This window comes from Centroberyx affinis, unplaced genomic scaffold (assembly GCF_046629955.1).
Source record: "Centroberyx affinis isolate AG114_WGS23_722 - 3 ecotype Tasmania unplaced genomic scaffold, CSIRO-AGI_Caff_v1 ptg003983l_1, whole genome shotgun sequence".
Lineage (NCBI taxonomy): Eukaryota > Metazoa > Chordata > Actinopteri > Beryciformes > Berycidae > Centroberyx > Centroberyx affinis.
The window spans coordinates 17,501-40,926 of record NW_027281801.1 but is presented as its reverse complement, the minus strand read 5'-3'; the positions used below and the strand labels follow the sequence as shown (position 1 = coordinate 40,926).

At 42.9% G+C, this 23,426-nt stretch overlaps 1 protein-coding gene across 1 annotated transcript in view; it reads left to right on the top strand.

Moving 5' to 3' along the window:
• Nucleotides 1-13,789, top strand: part of LOC139663327 (phospholipase D1-like) — a 38,654-nt gene extending 24,865 nt beyond the window's left edge. The window contains exons 12-26 of the mRNA XM_071541964.1: nucleotides 194-275; nucleotides 772-882; nucleotides 1,193-1,378; nucleotides 2,376-2,589; nucleotides 2,769-2,897; nucleotides 3,478-3,596; nucleotides 4,140-4,253; nucleotides 5,313-5,423; nucleotides 5,835-5,923; nucleotides 6,227-6,340; nucleotides 6,484-6,533; nucleotides 7,418-7,552; nucleotides 8,239-8,392; nucleotides 8,793-8,910; nucleotides 9,449-13,789. Coding sequence (XP_071398065.1) covers nucleotides 194-275; nucleotides 772-882; nucleotides 1,193-1,378; nucleotides 2,376-2,589; nucleotides 2,769-2,897; nucleotides 3,478-3,596; nucleotides 4,140-4,253; nucleotides 5,313-5,423; nucleotides 5,835-5,923; nucleotides 6,227-6,340; nucleotides 6,484-6,533; nucleotides 7,418-7,552; nucleotides 8,239-8,392; nucleotides 8,793-8,910; nucleotides 9,449-9,673 — 1,951 coding nt within the window. The 3' untranslated portion in view covers nucleotides 9,674-13,789. The remainder of the gene's footprint in view (nucleotides 1-193; nucleotides 276-771; nucleotides 883-1,192; nucleotides 1,379-2,375; nucleotides 2,590-2,768; nucleotides 2,898-3,477; nucleotides 3,597-4,139; nucleotides 4,254-5,312; nucleotides 5,424-5,834; nucleotides 5,924-6,226; nucleotides 6,341-6,483; nucleotides 6,534-7,417; nucleotides 7,553-8,238; nucleotides 8,393-8,792; nucleotides 8,911-9,448) is intronic.
• Nucleotides 13,790-23,426: the final 9,637 nt, after the last annotated feature.

The following is a 23,426-nucleotide window of genomic DNA, read 5'->3' as shown; positions in this document are numbered from 1 at the left end:
GTTAATTTTTGTCCAGATCAATGATGGTTTGGATGATTTGGATAAAATGGATGTCCTTTCAGGTGAAATGTTCACCTTAAAAAAAAGTTGACTTACATTTTGATCATGTAATTTTTGTCTGTCTGTGTCTGTTTCTCCTTCTCTCTCCCTCTCTCTTTCTTCGTATATATTTTTCTGTGTCTCTCTTGACCAGGCTGAGTCCAGAGATCTTCCTGAAGAGGCCTGTCGTAGAGGGGAACAGGTGGAGGCTGGACTGCATCCTCAAACGCAAGGCAGTAAGTCGCCATTAGATTGCTAACATATCTAGAGGCAAAATCACCATAACACCCAACAGCCATAGGAAGACGATCCCAAATGAAATGTCACAGAAATGTCACAATCATAGAAACTAGTGCCAAATGCCTTAATAATGTTCAGCAGCCAAAACAACTGTAGAATTTAGTTCTACAACATTCAAATTTTTTTTTTCTTACTGTAATAGATTTTTTTGTTTATATCGGTGGTATTCTTTACCCACCTTTCTATTTCCCACTACATCACTGCCTGGCCCCCTAATTTTACAAAATGATGCTTGAATTTGCTTGCAAAAGGAATCATTTTTATGGGTTTCATCAGTATTTTTGACATAGTTAAAGTATTAATGAGCTACCTTTAGGTAACAGAAAAGATTCGCAGTATATTGAAACCAAAGAAACATTTGGACATGACATTTTAAACAGTCACAAGAATACATATTGTTAATACTGTATATCCCGTCTCTTCTGCCCATAGCAACAGGGCGTGCGTATCTTTGTGATGCTGTACAAGGAGGTGGAGCTCGCCCTGGGGATCAACTCGGGCTACAGCAAGAGGACCCTCATGCACCTGCACCCCAACATCAAGGTAACAGAGGGGTCGTGGGTGCGGGGAAGAGGGTGCCGGAACATGGTATTTGCAGTTTGGGTGTGGCAACAGGATGTAATAAGTTGGTATTTGTACTGTATTCATATTTTCTGGTTTTGTTTGCACACAGAATGCATTGCCAACCTGCTTATCATTTATTATTACCTACTTATTATGAACCAGGAATTACACAGCAAAAAAACAACAACGCATGCATGCCTATAAATATAATGTCTAAATTTATATACTGTCGAAATATGTGTGAATGTATGAGTGCAGTGTGTCACATGTCTGTGTGTGTGTGCTCCAGGTGATGCGTCATCCGGACCACGTCTCCTCCTCTGTCTATCTGTGGGCGCATCACGAGAAGATCGTTGTCATCGACCAATCGGTGGCCTTTGTGGGCGGGATCGACCTGGCGTACGGTCGCTGGGACGACAGGGAACATCGGCTGACGGACGTGGGAAGTGTGACGCGCTCCGTGGCCCTGGAGCAGGTCAGAGGCACACACACACACACACACACACACACAGAAAATGAAAATATTATACCTTCAATGGTATGGGAAAATATTATACCTTCAATGGAATTGAAGGCAGTGAATGTGGTGCCAAGCTCCCCACAGATGGTTCAACTATAAGGAGAAGATGGGAGAGAAAATGGGAACAGAGAAAAGCTCTTTCACACAAACTCAGGCAGCTGCACAGTCGGGAATGAAGAGGTACCATCGCATCCCTCCATCATTTTCCCTCAGCGGCAGCCTGTGGTGTGTGTGTGTGTGTGTGTGTCGATATCATCTAAAGAGCAGACATTTCCATAATGGCAGCTATTGCTGTGAAAAGACCTGGGCATTGTAATGGCACTCACATATGAGCACACACACACATGCTTTACTATACTTGCGAGGACCTTACAATGACTATATTTATATACTAAACTAGGCTTTGTTCATTCATATTCATATATCTGCAGGGGTTTGAAAGGATTGTTGATCAATACCAGTGACTCAGTGTTTTCATTCTCAAGCCAAAAAAGCAAATGTCAAAGCAGTATTATTATTACAGTATTTTGCATCGTGACATATTACGTCTTCATTAGACATTTCTGTTGGGTCTCTGCTCAGATTAACTAGCTTCTCATATCTATTGTGAATGTGAAAATGTGTCTTTATTATGTGTCAATTACAGGCCACCATAAGGCGTGCCAGAGTCCTGTTGATGCTGTAAAATTTGTTAATCGCTGATAGAAGTCAATAAAAGAGATTATTTAATACCCCATACTAAACCCATGTCCTAGTAAGGACCAGACAAAATGACCTCACCTCCCAAAAATGGCATCAGTCCAAAGGTCTAAAGCTCAAACTGATTCTTACATGGATAGAAGAACAAACACACACACACACACATAAACACACACAGTTCACCTCCTTCTTCTCATATCTTCACACCTCACTTTTACTCACACTATCCCCACCGTTGTTCTCCTTTCCTCAGTCCGGCTCGGCCAACAATCCCTCCAGTAAGGGCGTGTCCTCTGCCGGTGGCGTCTCCCATAGCAACGGGCGAGGGACGCCGCCCTGCGACCCGGTCGACCTGCCCAAGCTGAAGGGGATCGGCCGCAGCAGGAAGACGCGCTTCAGCCTGTACAGACACCTGCACAAACACACGCTGCAGCACGCAGACAGCATCAGCAGCATCGACAGCACAGGTGTGTGTGTGTGTGTGTGTGTGTGTGTGTGTGTGTGTATGTGTGTGAAGAAAGAGAGTAACGTGAGGAGAGAGAGAGAATGTAAGAAATTTAGAGTGAGAAAGTTGAATACAAGTTAAGGCTATGTTTTGGCAGAAACATGCTATATTGTCTCTATTTGTGTGTGTGTTTGTGTGTAGGGAGCGGTTCAGTGCAGAGCCTCAAGACCGGTGTTGGAGAGTTATTGGGGAATACTCGCTTCTGGCATGGAAAAGACTATTGCAACTTTGTCTACAAGGACTGGATCCAGCTGGAGAAACCTTTTGATGGTGTGACACACAACCACATACACACACACACAACACACACACACACACACACATGCAACTGCTTATTTGTGTTGGAAAATTTCCCCCTACTGCTGAGCTCGTAATCCTTTTTAGTACGCAAACCCCTACTTAGCATGAATTCTGGCCTCACAATTTTTCCTGCCAGTTTGATGGAAATAAATTGTCATCTGGCAAACTGACCTTTAGTGTCGACTGGAACCAGGTGCCATTAAACACTTCTTTGTTCTTTGTTCCTCTTTTTCTCTCCCTCCCTTTCCCCCCCCCCAACCCCTCACTCCTCCCTGTCCCCCTTTCTGCCATCTTCTCTGCTTCTCCATCTGTATCTGTGTATTCCATCCCTTCCTCCCTTTTTCTTTTCCTTCCTTCCTCCATCCCCTCCCTCTTCCTCCTCTCCCTCCATCTCTCCTCTGTTTCCCTTTCTCTCTTCCTATCTTTATCGCGTCCCCTCCTGCATCTTGACTCCTGTATCCCACCCCCCTTTTATCCCTTATTCCTCCATCACCTCCCTGTTCCTCCTCTCCTCTCCTCTCCTCTCGTTCTCTCTCTTCCCGCTGTATAGACTTCATCGACAGGTACACCACTCCCAGAATGCCTTGGCATGACATCGCCTCGGTGGTTCATGGCAAAGCCGCCCGCGATGTGGCCAGACACTTCATTCAGCGCTGGAACTTCACTAAGGTACTGTAACACACACACACACACTGTATATATGAGCAAACACACACACACACACACATGCAGGCACGCACAGGGATGTAGTGGAGGGTAAACCCACCTAAACTCACTTTACCTGCCTTTTTATTTGTGGAAGTGTTTACCCAGCTTTTTAGACTGACATTAATCTCTCTGGGTGTAAATTCATTCATATAATTTATTTTTCCTTATATTGGTGATAAGTAATGTTTTAGTGTGATCACAGACTGGAGCTCATGTTTCACCCCTCTTTTATTTACCATTATGTCACTGCACGCACACACACACACACACACACACGAAACAGGACAATAAACACTAACCTGGCTAAATAAGAGGAAATTATCTGGCTGCAACGGTGGAAAAAAATACCCGAACCCACACAGTCACGCTTTCCGTGCCATCAGCTTTTTCCTCTCGTTTTCTCTCCTGAGTTTACTCCTTTCCACTCCTCCTCTCTCTAACGCTGCATCCACCCTGAGTCACATGTTCTCTCTCTCTCTTTTTACACATCTCTCTCTCCTGCAGATCATGAAGCCGAAGTATCGCTCTCTATCCTATCCATTCCTGCTGCCCAAGTCTCACTCCAGTGCCAACGAGCTCAGATACCAGGTGCCCGACTGTGTTACTGCCAAAGTACAGGTGAGAGAACACACTATATATATACAGTACTGTGCAAAAGTCTTAGACATGTAAAAGAACAAAAGTAAAGCGAAGATGCTTTCAAAAATAATTAAATGAAAAGAGTCTAAATATCAAAAAATGTACTATAAAGAGCAGTCTACTGACACACTAATGCAGAAAAAAATGAATAAACATCTAAGACACAATTTATATAAAAACTCTTGGGTGCCTACGACTTTTGCATAGTACTGTGTATATATATATATATATATATTTTTTTATTAAAGTGCACTCACAAAATACCAAATATTTGGTCAGTTTTTGGAAATTGTGGGTTTTATAAGTGTACAAAGAAAACCCAAATCAACCAAAACCCAAAATTCCCCAGAACCATCACTGTTGCAAAATTAAAGAGCACTGGAACACACACACACACACACACACACACACACACACACACACACACACACACACACACACACACACACACCTCCCACTCTCCCATACTCTCTTCCACATGCCAGCGTGCACATCAACATGCACTACTGGACTGGGATAAAAGAGAGAGCGCTTTAAATAAAGGATTCTCCATGGGCCGAAAAAGTTATATAACCGTAAAAGTTGCACTTGAGATTGACACTCAAGGTTTCTTTGCCTAAAGGAACTGGCCTTTGGGTGGAATGCTCGTCTAAAAGGAGAAGCGCTCCAGACCCCTTCATAAGCCCATCATGGCTTTTTGCTTCCAGTGGGAATGTTCTGCTTCACATGTGGAAAGTGTTGTTTTCACTTACATAACCTTCTGTGTTTATGTTTTTGAACTTTTCTACACCTCTGTGCACACGTGTTGTAGTGTAACTTCTCTGTGTGTATCTATTATAACTTGGCAAACTTTCTCACTTTCTCCTTTTTATTCTTATTCATGCACAGTACTTTGGAGAAACCTTTTCAGACAGTGCACATGCGTTGATAACAGTTTTCTAAAAGCTGTAATGATGGTTTTTACTGTGATTATAGGTATGACAGGTGCAGCCCTTTCAACTATAATTGCTATAATAATCCCATGTCTGTGTATATTAGGTGCTGCGGTCATCGGCAGACTGGTCAGCTGGTATCAAGTACCATGAGGAGTCCATCCATAATGCCTACATCCAGGTCATCGCCAAGAGCAAGCACTACCTCTACATAGAGGTAAACCAGCAGTGAGGCTAATATGGGGAAATAAAGGATAAATCGTGTAAAACTGTTTAGGAACTGAGAGGTTCATTCCAAAGCACTACATACCCAATTTTGGGGGAAAAAGCTGTTTATTACGATGATGTTCATTTGGCAATATTTAAAAAATACAACTGATGATATTTTCTAACACTGTACTATGTAATAAGCAAAATTCTTTAGAGGTTTGGTAATAACAAACTGCAGCTACAGTAATAATTTTGCCAGGGTGAGTGCATTTTCAAATGGTGATTGTCTCATTTTGGAATAAAAATCTTCAGTACAGGATAACATAAAACTATAACAGAAAGGAAAAAAAAAAGCCTGACAGCCATAATTGTTCTGCATCTCTCTTTCTGCTCCCATCCCTCCTTCCTCTCCTGTCAGAATCAGTTCTTCATCAGTTGTGCAGACAACAGGATGGTCTACAACAAGATCGGAGACGCCATCATCGAGAGGATCATCAGAGCACACAAGTACTTTCCTTTTTGTAAAAAACATTTTGTTTGGATAAGCGCTTGTATTTGATTATAGGGAGGAGGTTATTTATGCACATATGTAATTTTGTGAGCGTTGTGTGTGATTATGCATCACTGTGTGTGTGTGTGTGTTTTTGTGAGTATGTGTGTGTGTGACAGAAAGAAAGGGAGAACTAGACAGTGAAGATTGCATCAGTCTTCTCTCTTCTCTACTTAACACTCAGTGCAGTCTGTCTCTATGTGTCACTGATTTTATGTGTGTGTGTGTGTGTGTGTGTGTGTGTGTGTGTGTGTTCACAGGGAGGGTAAGAAGTACCGTGTGTACGTGGTGACCCCCCTGCTTCCTGGCTTTGAGGGAGACATCACCACAGGAGGAGGCAACGCCATCCAGGCCGTCATGCACTTCAACTACAGGTCGGCCACATGCACCACCATAATTACTGGGGGACTTTTATTTTGAAAGGGGAGCATGGGGTGAATAGGGAAAGTAGATATGGAAGCGCTATTTTTTATTAGATGATTATTTGTTGATGGATTTTAATCTCCTGTCCCCTCAGAACAATGATCAGAGGAGAACACTCCATCATCTCCCAACTGAAGAAGGAGAGTAAGTACAAGAACACACACAGCCTGACTATTTTTAGACTGATTTTAGGGCAAGGTTTTGAAAAAATACTTTATATATTGCATGTGTAGTTATGCCACTATGTGAGTTGTAGACACAGTATGTGCCTACACTGATGTCAGTAAGACAAGTTCCTATACATGCATTGTATATTTCTGTAATTCTGACTTAACTTGCATCTAGTGCTTTCAGAGCTCTGTGCCATAGTTGAGTTACTTTGCTACTTTGTTACTATGCCACTGCTGCTGTTGAAATAGATTTAAAAAGCAAATTGTTCAATGGTAGATTTTACCCAGCGAAAAATATATTTTGAATGCAGTGAATGCACAGCTCTCTCCCTTTCTTTTTGTTTTTACCTATGCCTGCTGAATCATTTGCACAGCCTGAAAATGTATTTCTTAGATCAATAATACTAAAGAAATTCTATCCCTCTTTCCCCAAATAGATGAAACGTGGATAGACTACAGACCACCCTCTCTTACTCTTTTCTGCCATTGTCTTATCACCATCGATCCAATGCTATACTCCCTAGTTTTTCCTCTCCTCCTCCTCACCTCCTCTTCCCTGTATCCTACTCCTTTCTCTCCTTTTGTCATCCCTACTCTTGTAACTTTGTCTGTCATCATCATTCTTAGATGACAGACTCATCAGTCTATGAGTCTATTGATCAGTTAGGGTTGGGGTCTATCGATCACTCAATCCTCCTCCTCCTATTCTGACTTCCCCACCCCTCTCCATTTACCTCCCACAGTACATTATCCTGACATTGTATCTTTATAATCAGTCGAACCTCCTCTCCTCTCCTCTCCTCTCCTCTCCTCTCCTCTCCTCTCCTCTCCTCTCCTCTCCTCTCCTCCCCTTCCCAGTGGATGACCAGTGGATGAACTACATCTCCTTTGCTGGTCTGAGGACTCACACTGAGCTGGAGGGCCGCCTGGTCACGGAGCTCATCTACGTCCACAGCAAGATGCTCATCGCCGATGACAACACCGTCATCATCGGTTAGTCTCTCCATCTGTCGTCTGCTCACTCACACTCTGTCTTTTCTTATGTTGTTTTCACCAACCAGTAATTGATGTATGCAGGTTCTCTTCATGTGCACCATAAAGATGTCATAAACCCAAAAATGTCCCTGTCTCTCTCTTTCTGAGATAGACATAAAGATAGACAGTATGTGTTGACTGCTGTAACACGGCCCTGCTCTGCCCCCTGCTGGCTGATAATTACAACTTGCATTCACACAGTGCCTCTATCATTCTTCCATCAACCATTAACCATCAACATGAGGCTGGATATCTTTCCAGTGTGCTCCATCTCTTCCTTCAGATACCACTGTGTTTATTGCACAACTCTGCTTATCTGTAACAGACAATAATATTAATGTAGTGCTGGCAGAGGCAGAAGGCTCTTATCTTCTGTGTACAGGATGTCTGTTATTCATTCTCCATCAGACCCCCAATGCTACGGAACAAGCTGCCTAAGGAGCTCAAGCTAGCTAAATCAGTTCAGCCTTTTCAACGTCTTCTTAAAAAACACATAAAAGTTTATTATTATTACTATTATAGCATGACCAAGAGGTAACACCACTACTATATGGAGCTGCACCAGCACGTCAAATGAACATGGATATGCCATTTGATCTGTGTGTGTGTGTGTGTGTGTGTGTGTGTGTGTGTGTGTGTTCCAGGTTCTGCTAACATCAATGACAGGAGCATGTTGGGTAAACGCGACAGTGAGGTGGCAGTGATCGTTGAGGATTCAGAAAAGGTTACCGCAGTGATGGACGGACAGGAATACCAGGCTGGACCCTACGCACTGCAGCTACGCCTCGAATGCTTCAGGTGTGTGTGTGTGTGTGTGTGTGTGTGTGTGTGTGAGTGTGTGTGATAGTGTGAGAGAGAGAGGTTGTGCTCAAGAAATGCATTACAACCCTCAGAAAAACCTCTCAGAAACCTCATCCTTCTGCTTTTGTTTAAATTGAAGGTTTAGCTGGTCATTTGCAGGCCCACAAAATCCATTCAAGCCATTGTGTAATTTTCTTTTCTTTTTTTTTTCAAAGTAGCATTGTGATCTGATCTGACAGCAAAAAAAAAGTTGATTTTTCTCCTCAATCATTTAAAGTTGTTTCTTTATCTCTCTCTCTCTCTGTCTGTCTGTCTGTCTGTCTGTCCCTCTCTCCCTCTCCGTCTCTCTCTCTCTCTCTCTCTCACCCTCTCTCTCTCTCTGTCTCTCTCTGAACAGGACTATCCTGGGAGGTCACACTGACACCAGTATTGACGTGTCCGACCCCATCAGTGACCGTTTCTACAAGGAGGTGTGGATGACCACAGCTGGCCGCAATGCCACCATTTACGAGAAGGTAGAGTGAATATGATGTTGAATCAAACTGGGCTCCAATGGCTCCAAAAAAGAAGGGTCGGAGGCATCCAGCGAACTGCAAATTATGTATTGATTTTGTTGTTCTACAAAAATGTAAAGCTACATCCTCAGCATGCTAATACAGAATCCCATATTGACTTGAAAGAATTCCTGCTACAGTATGTTTACCATTTACTGACATTTGCATCATTGTATTCGGTATTATCAGGTTTACAGATGGGAGTAACATATGTACACAACATGTGCTTTAAGATGTTTTTGAAATTCAAAACAGGTGGCATCAGGATGGGAATAATTGAATAATCAATCATCATGTGGCGGTGTCATTTTATTAAAACATAAAACTAGTTGGTTGATAACCCTAACCCAAGATTTATCAGTTACTGTGGTGTGAAGTTAAGTTTCTTTCACTGGTTAATAAATTCAAAAACTAGTTTTAGAATTAAAGGAGCAGCAGTATTTAAAGAGAAGTGACTTCACTCATCTGCTCATAAATATGTGCATGTGTGTTGCTGCAGGTATTTCGGTGCCTTCCATCTTCCCTGGTGAGGAACATGTCGGAGCTGGAGCAGTACCAGGTCAAAGCCGGCCTGGCCCACACCGACCCGGCCCACGCTCAGGAGGAGTTGCGCAGGATCCGAGGCTTCCTGGTCCAGTTTCCTCTGGACTTTCTGTCTGAACAGAACCTCATGCCCTCCGTTGGAACCAAGGAGGCCATGGTCCCAACTGAGATCTGGACTTAAGGACCTGCCCCCCACCCCCCGCCCCCTGACATGTCTGGTGTTAACTGTTTCCTTCAGTATCTGAGCCTGGTCTCTGAATTGTGCTCACCTTGTGGAAGATGGGATATTTACGTGAGATCGCCTTTGATTAATATATTCCAGGATGAGAGCTGGGCTTATAGCTCTCCTCTGGAGTGATTTGACTACCAGACATTGACAAATCTTTCAAATCTGTTGCTACTGAAACAGAAAACACAGTAGTTACAGTTTGTCAGGACAAGACCGAAGCTTTTGGATGTATGAAGAACAAAACATCGCTAGACTTGAGGACTAAAAACAAGATTGCGACTGCACTCAAAACAGTGGAGTTGAAGAAGAGGCACATGAACTTGGGGTTTTTGGGAATCAAAGTCGACTCTGGACGAGGCTTAGACCTTTTGGACTGTGGAAAAAGCTCACAAGACGGCCAGGATTTATGGGGGACCAGGGCCAGGCAGTGGTAATCAATCACTCATGCCCAGTTGTATTCCTCACACCCACTAAACATGAGCAGAATACATGAAGGAAATACGGAGGACTTCAAGCCAAAATTGGCACCTAGGGGAATAAACATTTGGCTCTTGGGTAAAGACATTGCAGAATCTACACAGAGGTGGTGATGCATGTGACTTACTGAGTTTGTGACGTATGCTCGTAAGGTGCTTTAGTGCTGTGTATGCTGTATGCAAGCCCACAGAATGGTTATAGTTGTTGAGCCTGCTGTGTATGTGCTGCTTCAGAGGTAAGTCTCTGAGTACTGAAGCTGGTTGTTTCAGATCTATCTTGAGGATCTTTTCTGCACAACAAATCCAATACATATGCTCGCTCCTCACTGTGGCACTACAGCCACACAGACAATATTACTGGTCCGGCTGTGGCACATGATCTACTTACTATACTCACATCTTGTTGACGTGATTGCCGTAATGCATGCACCAATCACACCTCTGAGAAACCCTTCAGAGACAATAGCTGGTATATTTACAGTCATAGGTATTATTTTGTGACAGATAATGACAAGACATGAGATCTGATTCAGAAGCATATTAATATGATGGACTTCTTACACTGCTGAAATCAAACTGAATCAAAGGGAACTGTATTAAGCTGACCCAGGTACAAAAACTAACATTCAAGGCTGGATGAGACAATCTGCCTGTAAATTCAAATAATGGCTCATTTGCTCTTTGCTCAATAGATGGCGCTAGTTGCTTAAAAATACAGACTGAGCATAGTTGAACAGTAGATAATGGTGTTCTCAGTTCCCCTTAGTGTTTCTCTCTTATGGTAATGGCTTTTTATTCAGTATAGAAAGAATAGGTCTTCGGAACAACAATGTAAACAAGGCCAAAAAATAAAATCAACATTCTCCCTTTAGCATTTAACTGAAAAAGGTGATCCACAAAAAGAAAGAGGAAAATGTTTTTTTTTCTCTTATATTCAGATGCAAAGCATTCATATTGAATTTGAATTAAGACTCAGCTTTTAACTCAGCTTCTGTTTCGAGACAGGACTTGTACTTCTCGATCTATCATAAAGTGAAAATGAAATTCTCGCGAAACGTTTAATTTGTGCTATAATGCAACACGCTGCTCCCTTCCAGTGAACTTAACCGTCATTGTTGGTAGGAATTGTAGGGATTTATTTGGTATGTGACCTTTTATTAGCCAATTATCATTTTGAGTTTTGGATTGTTGGAAAGAGCAGTCCCATAAATCAACAGCACGGTTAGCTTGTTTAGGCAACGGCCCTCTATTCTTCCCATGAAACCATCACCCTTTACCTGTGGTGTGATTTCTACTCCACACACCCACCATGTGACCTCACGTGTTTTATCCAAGAGAGAGGTAGAGACACTGGGGAGAAAACACAAAATCATAGTATTTTTGAAAGTCACGATTACACGTCCTTGGTTTTGTATAGAAGTTATGTGTAAAACTGAATGGAAATCCTTAACACTAAAAAGGCCAAACCCCTGTCAATTGGTGGATGTTTTGAATTTTACAATTGAAATATTTTACTTTTAAAAATGCCGCTCCATGACTTTTCTGAGACCCTCTTTCTGTACAAACCAGATTTTCATGCAAGGAAATAGTAGTTAGAACTGTTTTTACCTTCCTCAACTGACCACATATTGGACTTCTCTTAAACCACCAAAATCCATTAGCTTTTCTAGTATTAATGCAGTTACACCAAGACAATAACAACAAAATAAAAAAAAAAAAAAATGACTAAAACCTTAGAATAAATAACCTTAGAGATCATTTTATGAATGGGGACAGAAAATTGAAAAAAAAACATGATTGACAAGCTGATTAGGTTTCAAAAGGTCTTTGTCTTTTGGGTCTTTTATTGACAACAAGCAAGGAATCTCTAACGATTTTTCTCCTCTGGTCATGCCCACTGTTTCTACATAAATCACCTGTCTGTGTGCCACACCCCAGCAGCACTGTCTCTTCTTGTTTGAAATTAAAAAAAAAAGATTTTATATAGCCTATGGGAAGTTGAAGGAGCCACTGCCCAACAAATTTCAAATGGTCTTGTTTTTCATTTTTTATACTCATTGGATGCATTTTGACAACTACACTCTGTATTCTTAACCCTCACTGTATTTGTCACAATGCATTATTTATGGAATATGAATCATTCATCTTTCTTTAAACATTTATTTTTTAACTGAGGAAATGTATGATTGTGGATTTGTAACTATGCCTCTGTTTCTTCAGCACAACGCTCCAATAGCTCTTTTCTGGTTAACACTCTTCACCCCATGTTCTCTCTTTAATTTGTCTTTCTCTCTTTCTCTCTCTCTCTCGCTCTCTCTCTCTCTGTTTATGCACAGTTAATTTTTTGTACAGTTCAAACTATTTCTAATTTCTATCTGTTTCATTTAACACAATGTAACCCATAATTTAAATGATTTCTGTCCCTTCTTTCCTGTGAGGGAAGGGACAGAAAATTGCTTAAAAAATACAGACTGCATTGAACAGTAGATAATGGTGTTCTCAGTTCCCCTTGGTGTTTCTCTCAGTCTTATGGTAATGGCTTTTTATTCAGTATAGAAAGAATAGGTCTTTGGAACAACAATGTAAACAAGACCAACAATAAAATCAACATTCTCCCTATAGCATTTAACTGAAAAAGGTAATCCACAAAAATGATTTGAAAGAGGAAAATGTTGTTTTTCTCCTATATTCAGATGCAAAGCATTCATATTGAATTTAAATTAAGACTCAGCTTAGAACTCGGCTTCTGTTTCGAAACAGGACTTGTACTTCTCGATCTATCATAAAGTGAAAATGAAATTCTCGCGAAACATTTCATTTGTTTGAAGAGCTATAATGCAACACGCTGCTCCCTTCCAGTGAACTTAACCGTCTTTGTTAGTAGGAATTGTAGGGATTTATATGGTATGTGACCCTTAAGACAACTGATGTAGGTTGTTGATGTGACTGAATTATGGAATCAATGTTGACCTATTTATTCTGCTTAGTTTTTTTTAATACTAGTCACACCATCTTGTTTGAATGGGTCACCAACCTTTTGTAAAAATTTAAAAATTAAAAACACCTATGGAATCCCGCTACATAATTGTGACAAACACACACTCAGTATGTGACAGTCTAATTGAGTCCTAGCTTTAATGAAGCTGTTTAGCCAATTATCATTTTGAGTTTTGTATTGTTGGAAAGAGCAGTCCCATAAATCAACAGCACGGTTAGCTTGCTTAGGCAACGGCCCTCTATTCTTCTTATGAAACCACCACCCTTTACCTGTGGTGTGATTTCTACTCCACACACCCACCATGTGACCTCGTATGTTTTATCCAAGAGAGAGGTAGAGACACTGGGGAGAAAACACAAAATCATGAGAAATGTATGATTGTGGATTTGTAACTATGCCTCTGTTTCTTCAGCACAACCCTCCCAATAGGTCTTTTCTGGTTAACACTCTCTTCACCTCCTGTCCTCTCTCTAACTTGTCTCGCTCTCTCTCTCTCTGTTTATGCACAGTGCATTTTTTTGTACAGTTCAAACTATTTCTAATTTCTATCTGTTTCATTTAATACAATGTAACCCATAATTTAAATGGCTAATAAACAAAACGATGTTTGGAATTCCTGTCCCTTCCTTCCTGTGAAAATAAGAGATGCAGACTATCATAATCAGTGGTATTAGACTCTAGGTTCATGCATGTACTTGTGAGTGTTGAGCCATACATCAATCACCCATTCATGCAATGACTTCCAAAGAAGCAGTCTGCTCTGGTTTGGTTTATTTTAGACTTATGAACAAGATTACTTTATGAACAAGATTACTGCTGTCTGTTTTCTTTGGCCGAAACTAATGGCACATAGACACTTACTAGCACCTATGCACACCTCTCTTCTAGGTCTGACCAATTAATAGTAAGTCCTGGTTAGATTTTGTTAGACTTCCAAGAGTTTTTCATGTTGACACTTACTGGACTGCCCTGGTGATACAAATTAATTTGTGTGAATTCTTATTCCACTTTGAAACAGTTTTGTTTGTATTCCAGGCCTCCACACTTTGTAAAAAAACGCTCATAGGCCTTGTTGTCACATAATAGCCCAGGTAATTTGATTCACTCCAAGTGTATGAATTATATCAGAATTCAGGCAACTCAGGCCAGTGGTTCCCAAAGTGGACTGCAGGAACCCCCCTGCGTTTCTCAACAAAATAAGAAATGAGACACACAATGAGAGAATGAATTTGAGAATGAATTTGGCTATTTTGATCATTGTCTTCACTCCACCTGCAGTGTAGACAGGTAGCCTATATGCATAATACGCTAAATCATATCTGACTGCAACATCTTCTCAGATGGAGGTTTATGTGACAAAGTAGTGGCAAGTAGTGGCACTTGAGCTAATTTATATAATGATGTAGTGGTACATACAAAATGAGTAAACTATGACCTCCAGTTGATGTTCATCATGGGGCACACACCACCAATGTAAAGACAAATCATTTATATTCTCAGAAAAACATCAATTTATACTTTTCCCCCTCAAAAGACCCTATCCTGTTTGATAGGCAATGGCTTGGTATGATGTATACAATGAATAAATGTCATAAATATTTATGTCAGCTAACCCTCCAGGACAGAGGGGGTGGTGCTGGCTCACTAACCCCACCTGCTGGTGGGGACCGGTTTGACTTTGAGTACATTTCCTTTTCCGCGGTGCTCAAGGCTCTCAAAGGAATTGACCCTAGGAAGCCGTCTGGCCCTGATGGTCTGTCAGTCTTTGTCTTGCCTCTCTTAAAAGGGGGGGACCCCTCTGTTCTTAACAATTACCGTCCAATCTCAAAGCTCTCTGTACTCGCTAAGATCCTGGAGTCTTTAGTAAATGCTCAACTTAAGGTCTTTCTGCAAAAGCAAAATATTTTAAGTTCTGCTCAGTCAGGCTTTAGGGCCCAACATAGCACTATCACTGCGGCCATTCTGGTGCTAAATAACATTATCCAAGCTCTTGATAAGAAAATGAGCTGTGCTGCCCTATTCATTGACTTGTCAAAAGCCTTCGACACAGTTGATCATTCTATCTTGCTTGAGAGACTTTTGGATATTGGTTTGAGCACTAATGCTGTTAGTTGTTTTAATAACTATCTCTCTAACAGAACCCAGAGTGCTCTGGCAGATGGTCACAGTTCGGAACCCTTGTTGGTTAGGAGGGGGGTCCCGCAGGGCTCCATTCTCGGTCTGGTTCTCTTCACAATCTACATAAACACCATTGGCTCAGCTGTGCAAAATTCTAAAATTCATCTTTATGCTGATGACACGGTTGTTTATTGTTTTGCCCCCACCCTAACTCAAGCTACCCAGTATCTCCAGCAGTCTTTTAACATAATACAGGCCACACTCGCTGATCTAAAACTGGTTTTAAACGCAGACAAAACTATTTCACCAAATCTCGCTCCCAGCCTATTTCCACCATTATATCCACATTGGATGGAAAGGGTATTGATAAAGTCTCTGCCTATAAATACCTAGGTTTATGGATTGATGAGAAGCTTACATTTAAACTTCACATTGAAAAATTGGTGAAAAAACTGAGAGTGAAACTTGTTTTTTATTTTAGAAATAGATCCTGTATTACCTGGCAGGCCAGGAAGAAATTGGTTATTGCTACTTTTCTGCCAATGATTGATTATGGAGATGTTTTATATATGCATGCCTCTACGACCACACTGCAAGCCCTTGATACTGTGTATCACAGTGCCTTACGCTTTATCACAAATGCTAAATCCCTTACTCATCACTGCCATCTTTACAAGAGGGCTGGTTTAGCCTCCCTTGGTTTCCGTAGATGATTCCATTAGCACTCTTTTATTTACAAAGCCATTATTGGTAGACCTGGTTACCTCTAAAGTCTCTTCAACTGGAATTTTAGGAAGTACAATCTGCGTTCTCATGACTCATTGCTTTTTACTGTACCACGCCCATCCACTGAGTTTGGAAAGATGGAATTCAGTTACTCTGCCCCCTGGTGCTGGGACCTCCTTCACAAGGATGCCAAGTTAGATGCTCTCATTCCCATAGGTGACTTTAAAGGTCTGCTCCAATCAATTAAGTCTGAAAGTTGCACATGTTTCAATAATCCTCATCCCTAGTTCTCCCATTCTATTCTGTGTCTTTCTCCTGCTCTGTGTCTTTCTCCTGCTCTTCTAAGCGGGGAGTCAGATGTAGGGAGAGGAGTTTTATTATTCTTATTCCCCCCATTTCCTTTCCTCCTCATTTTACTACAATAGTTCATGCTAAATGGATATTGCATAATGTGATACTTCAACTTCAACTTCAACTTCAACTTCAACTTCAACTTTATTGTCCCCGAGGGGAAATTTGTCTTGCAGCCAGGTAAAAACATAGAACACACAGAGACATAGGCACACGGACTCAGGGACAAAAAACATGATAAAATACATGAATACATGAATACATCAAGTGACAACAGGAAACCTAGAGTATGTTTAGCCATCGCTAAAACCATCATCAGCCCCCAGTAGATAAATGGGAAACTAATCATCAGCTGGGTCAACATGAGCATTTAACAGTTTGGTAGCACAGTTGGTGATACAGTTGTTGTACTTACTGTATGTATTATTATTATTATGTTATTTATTGTTGTGTCATTGTCTTGTTGCTCTTTGTCATTGTTGTGTATTGGCTGCTGCTTTTGACTTGCCCAAGGGCTCCCTTGAAAAAAAGAGATTTCGACCTCAATGGGACTCACCTGGTTAAATAAAGGATAAATAAAATAAAAATAAAATAAAATAAAAAAGAGCAAACTGTATTCCACAAATAAAAAAATAGTTAAACTGAGTTTTTAGGTGCAATTATCCTATAGGCTACATCCCTGAATAGGATATGGAAGGTGGTTGGAAAGAAAAAGTTTGGGAGTCCCTGGCGTGGCAATGGGCAGTCTGTCTGAGCCTTTGCCGCCCCAAACCCCGCCTATTAAAAGCCCGGGCCGTCCTCCAATAGGCGGGGTTTGGTGAGGCAGTGCGCTTCCCCCTCCCTCCCCGCCTCTATATTTGCTCTGGCTGTCACAGCAGCGGCTCCAATACGAGCAGTAGCAGCTTATCCCGGAGCTTCACCCTTCCCTGTTCGGTCTATAACCTGCAGACATGGACCTGGAGGTGCTGATGTGCCCGGCGCTCTCGCTTCGCATCATCCCCGCGTTTGCGCTCTAGCTGTGCGCTCCAGTCCGAGGCGCGTCCCGCTGCTGCTGACCAGAAGGGGACTGTTATTATTTTGTCGGTCGCTGAGACATCACTGTATTGGAGAGAGACAGAGAGAGGGAGACGGGGGACAGCAGAGACTGAGGAGAGGAGACCACACAGTCGTGACAGCAAAGGCCGTTTTTAGGGTGTTCGGGACCTGAGAGTGGCTTTTTGTGTCCTCCATCATGGCGAGCGACTCTCCAGCTCGGAGTCTGGACGAAATAGACCTGTCCGCTTTGAGGGTGAGATGATGTGACTTCCATTTTTTTTTTTAAATATATATATATATAGACATCTGAAAGAAACTGGGCTGTGTGGCCGTGCGTGCGTGCGTGTGTGTGTGCGTGCCGTGCCGTGCGTGTGCGCGTCTCCCCTCCTTTTTTGCACCTGACAGCGCTCCATGAATAGCAACCGGCAGGAGAGCAGAGGAGGCTGCAAGAGGCGGATGTGTGGGAGACGGGCAGCCAGGCCGCTACAATGTGTCAAATAATAGATCAAATTATATATAGACACTAACTAACATGACAGCTGGCTCGCCCATCTAAGCCTCGTCTTCATTCAAGTCAGTCAGTGGAATGCGTGATGGAGTGTGTAATGCTGAATTGAGGTTATAGCTGTGATTGTGCTGACCTGGATAGAGGGGTTTGTATTTTTTTTCACTGGGCCAGCCTATTATAGGCCCATCAGCCTTGATTCAGACAGCAATGGAATTTAACCTATTTCTCTCCCACACTGCTGATTCTCCTCCCAGGGCTTGTGTGAGTGTGTATGTGTGTGTGTGAGAGAGAGACAGAGAGTGTGTCTGCTTGTGTATGTGTGTGCGAGTGTGTAAGTGAGAGAGAGAGAGAGAGAAAGAGAGAGAGAAAGAGAGAGAGAGGGGGAGAGAGAGAGACTGTTTCTTATGTTTAATCCCATATTGTTGTTTATCGAATATTTTCCCCCCAAAGCAGTAAAATTGTTCCCTTTCCTTTCCCTTCTTGCTGTATTTGGTGCTAGTCAGGTTGCTATCTGTGTGTGTGTGTGTGTGTGTGTGTGTGTGTGTGTGTGTGTGTGTGTGTGTGTGTGCGTGTGTGCATGTGTCTGCCAACCTACCTGTAGTCAGTGTAGCCTACTCTCCATCAAGGCTGAAGCTTTACATGCTGCAATAGCCAGTTCTTTTGTTCACTCAGTGTGCACTGCAAACCACAACACACACACACACACACACACCAACATACACACACACACACACACACACAGCCTACTGCGCTTGTGTTTATGCGTGGATGCCCATCTTTTCGCTTCGCTGGACATGGTGTGTGTTAATGTGTGTGTGTGTTTCTAGTGTGTGGGTGTCTGTCGGACTGATAGTCAGCTCTACTCTAGTAAAGGATGCTGTACAGCTTCAGTTAAAGACCTGTTTGCTGCTCTTCCAGCTCTTTGCAACATAACCACATCACACACACGCACACACACTCAGACACACACAGATCCTCTACAATGCAGTTGCTGTCTGCCTTCCTGTCTGCCTGCCTGTATTTACCAGTTTGCCTGTCTGCTTGTCTGTGCCTACACGTCTGTCTGTGAGCCTTTTCCACTGCCACTGTCTGTCTTTCTCTGTCTGTGTCTGTGTGTTTCTGTTTTTGTCACAACTGCCCATCCGTCTGTCTGTCTGTCTGACTGTCTATCCGCGTGCTATTCCTCTTTTCTCTGTCAATTTTATCGGCTGTTTTCCTCGCATCACGTCTGTCTGACTGACTGAACGCACCTCCCAGCCTATCTGCCAGCCGATCCTTCTCTTAGCGTCTGTCTATCTGCCCGCCTGCATGAAAAGTAATTAATGATCACAGGGGGATGTGAATGAAGTGTCTATATCAAAGATTACTTCTGAGGTGTTTACCTAGTACATATGCTGTGTCTTTTACGCTCGACGTGGAGAGAAAAGAGATAGAGGTAGAACGGAAAGGAGAGAATGAAAGATGAAGAGGAGGGAGAGGGGGGGAGAGTGGAGACGGAGAGACGAGAGACAAAGAAGGAGAGAGGAAGAGGAGCGAAGTGTTTGCGTATTGGGATTCAGCCCATGCATGTCCTGTCCTTTCACAGGCGCATGTCTCTCACTGTGACTCGCACCAGCCGCAAGGACACACACACACATACACACACACACACCCACACACACACACACTGACATTTGCGTTTACATAGCATGGTTGTGCATGGGAATGTAGGCTATATACATGCAAATGTGAGACTGTGGTTACCCATCTCTAAATTTGTCTCATTTCTTGATTTATGACTAAGATTGAAACCTGTTTTGAGTGTGTGTGTGTATGTGTGTGTGTGTGTGTGTGTGTGTCTGTGTTATGTTTGTATGTAAATATGTTATCGCATCCATTCGCAGTTCTTGTCCTAATATGAAACACCACAGAAAAGGAGGGTTCTTCAAGAGTTCCTTGTTTAGGGTAGTGGTTATTTTTGAATTGTAATGACTCAAACAAAAACAAGCTGCTGATCTGTTAAAATAAAAAAAAAAGAAAAGGCAAATCAGAATAAAAAAAAAAACCCAGTGTGGTTTGTAGAAATGTAATATAATGATGCTGGTTTGGGACATTTCATACACTCTTAAAGGGTTCTTTACAGCACCAAAGGGGGTTCTGCGCTGGTGCGGGCCTAAAGATCAGTTCTCTGGTACTGTACAGACTCTTCTTCTTAAGAATACACCTACAGTTTTACTTTTGACCCCTTTACTCCTGCCAACCTGTTTCCCAACTTCCAAGGAAACCATTTTCCATGATGACGAGGTTACAAGGAACGTAAGGTCCAATTACTACAGAACCCTTGTTAAAGTGGTGATCATCTAGTAAACAACACCATCCACATGACAGGACCAGACATGTCTACTTGTTGTTTTCTCTCTCTCTCTCTCTCTCTCTCACGTTCCACCCCCGTTGTCTTTCCTCACTTGTCACCATCTCTTCATTCTTTGTCTTGATTCCCCTCATTTATTTCTCTTCTCTTTGTCTTTCTTTCTTTCTTTCTTTCTTTCTTTCTTTCTTTCTGTCTTTCTTTCTTTCTTTCTTTCTTTCTTTCTTTCTTACTTTCTTTCTTTCTGTCTTTCTGTCTTTCTTTCTTTCTTTCTTTCTTTCTGTGGTTGATACAGAGTCACTAACACAGGGTCAAATCTGTGACACACAACAGGTCATGCATATTTATAATACACTTGCACATAAGCAACCCCCCCCCCCCCCACACACACACACACACACACACACAACGCACATATACACATACACAGGCAGACGGGTGTACAGTCAACCACTGGACTGGCTAGACAGGAAGTAGGTCAGCTGGCTCTGACGAGGTTGGGGGGGGGGTTGTGATGAGTCTGTGTGTGTGTGTGCGTGTGTGTGTGTTGGTGGGGTGGGGGGTGGGGGGGTTGATGAATCTGTGTCTGTGTATGTGTGGGGAGGGGGGGATCAGGGACAGAGCTTGCTCTCGGCTGCTCTTAGGCACACTGACCACCACTGCACACACACACGTAGATGATACACACACACACACACACACACACACACACACACACACACACACACACACACACAGTGATACAAAGAGACAGACGGAACTGAGTGGGAAGTAGAGTGGAGGGAGAAGTGGCTTTTCATGTTCGCTGTCTCTGCAGTTTTCTCTCTCTCTCTCTCTCTCTCTCTCTCTCTCTCTCTCTCTCTCTCTCTCTCTCTCTCTCTCTCTCTCTCTCTCTCTCTCTCTCTCTCTCTCTGTCTCTCTCTCTCTCTCTCTCTCTCTCTTCTCTCTCTCTCTCTCTCTCATATGCCTCTCCGGCTCTCTGTGACATTTGCTGGTGTCGCACATCAACCCGGAAGCACCTGTATATGCTGCTTGTTTCGCTTGAGCGGAGAAGGCCACAGTCAGACACAGAGATGTCACCGCTGTTCACAGTCTCAGCATGACTCAGAATGACAGCCCAAAGACTGAGGTCGGGATGCTGTGGCTTTTATATATATGCACACACACACACACCACACACACACAGGTCAGAGGCGTCAGCAGCATGGGTTCATCCAGTCAGCTGACGAGAGCAACAGATGGTAAACCAGCAGGAAGTATAGCCACACACACACACGCTCACATATGCACACACACACACACACACACACACACACACACACACTGGCAATAGGCAAATGTGCTGTGCAGGGACTCAGGTGTGAGATCTGAGATGAAAGCGAGAGCAGGTGAAGGGATGAAGGGATTGTGACACGGTCAGAGAAGGAGAGAGAGAAAGACAGATGCAGAGAGAGAGAGAGAGACAGAGCGATAGACAGGTGAAGATGAAGGGAGTTTGACTCGATGAGAGAGAGAGAGAGTCAGTGGTAGAATGAAAGAGAGATAGAGAGAAAGCGACAGAGGCTGTGTTTGGGGTAAAGGTGGTGATGTGACCAGTGACTAAAGTAGTCCGAGGCAAAGACCCTCTCCAGCTCTCCTCCCTCCCTCTCCATCTCTTCGCCCAGTAAGGCCACATTCCTCGGCCCCTCACCATGGAAGCCATAGTAACGGGGCCACAGCAGTGCCCAGGGCTTACACAGGGCTTATTCATGAATAGTCTATATACTGTATGGCTGGCTGTCGCTGAGAAAGCCCCCCTCCCCAACTCACCCACCCCCCTCTCTCCCTCCCTCTCCCTCTCCCTCTCTCTCTCTCTCTCTCTCTGCCTGCATGCTTCTAGTTGACCTATTTTTTCCCCCCCAAGTCACTGATGGAGCCGCCACCAAATCTTTCATTCTCTGCTGTACTTACACAAGCGCTAAGAGATATATGTTAGCACATTATGCGCAGAGATATTAAATTCTTTATTTGAATCCATTAAAGTGGTAATCTGTGACATTTGCATATAAATAAATGTCCGTTTTGCTTCTCCTTATTGCCAGTTTTGCCAGTTGATATAACACAATAATGATTCAACCGATCCTCAGTTCATGTAAGCTTTTACATTTGCTGTTCTTAACACCCAGTCGGATAGGAAAGGATAGGTAATTGGAATAAACAGAAGAAGAACTGGGTAGTTGGCATGAGCAGCGATAGCCATCATGGCTGAACAGGCAAAGAAGGGAAGAGCGCCACCTACAGAAACTCAAACTTCAACAGAAAATCCAAAGAAAAACACAGTCAATCACAGCACTGGACACGCTGTTTGATTGACAGGTGAACTCTGGGAAGTGCAGTGCAGAAACACCACAGCAATGATTGCTTAGCACCAAAAAAAAATACAAAAACAAGTATTACAAAGATTACCTCTTTAAATTATATGCTAGCATGCTTTAAGGACATTTAAGGACACATTTAAGGACACAAGCACACCTTCTCTAACACACACTCGCTTCCTTTCCGTCTTCATTTCCTCTCTCTCTAACACACACAAAATACACACACACACACACACACACACACACATACACACACACACTTGATCTTAAGTGCTTGGAGGAATCATGAGCATGTAAACAAGTCCATAGTAGGAGCTGAATCCCACAGTTCAGCCTGACTCACATGGCGGAGGGCAGACAGGAGAGATGGAGAGAGAGAGAGAGAGACAGGGAAAAATTGAGATGGAGAGAGAAAAGATGAATGATGAAGGGGACGGAGGGAGGGACGGACGGAGGGACGGACGACGGAAAAAGACGTGAGATGACAAGCTGGCAGAGACGGATGGAGGGAGAGAGAGGCGGGGAGCGGGCGGCTTCATTAGCATCTTACTACGAAGTCGGGGCGCTCTTCGTCTACGAGACACTGTAAATCTGTGATTAAGACTTGACTCCCGTTAATGTACTGTACGTGTGTGTGAGAGATGTACTGGGAATTAGGCATCTCCTTGTAAAAGCAGCCGGTGGTGAGCCATGTTGTTAAGTGTAAGTGGTTTTATAAGAGGCAGGCCCGGCCCCAGCATGACTCCTATCATCCTCTTAGGGTCTCTAATTCAATCCCCCTCACTTCTC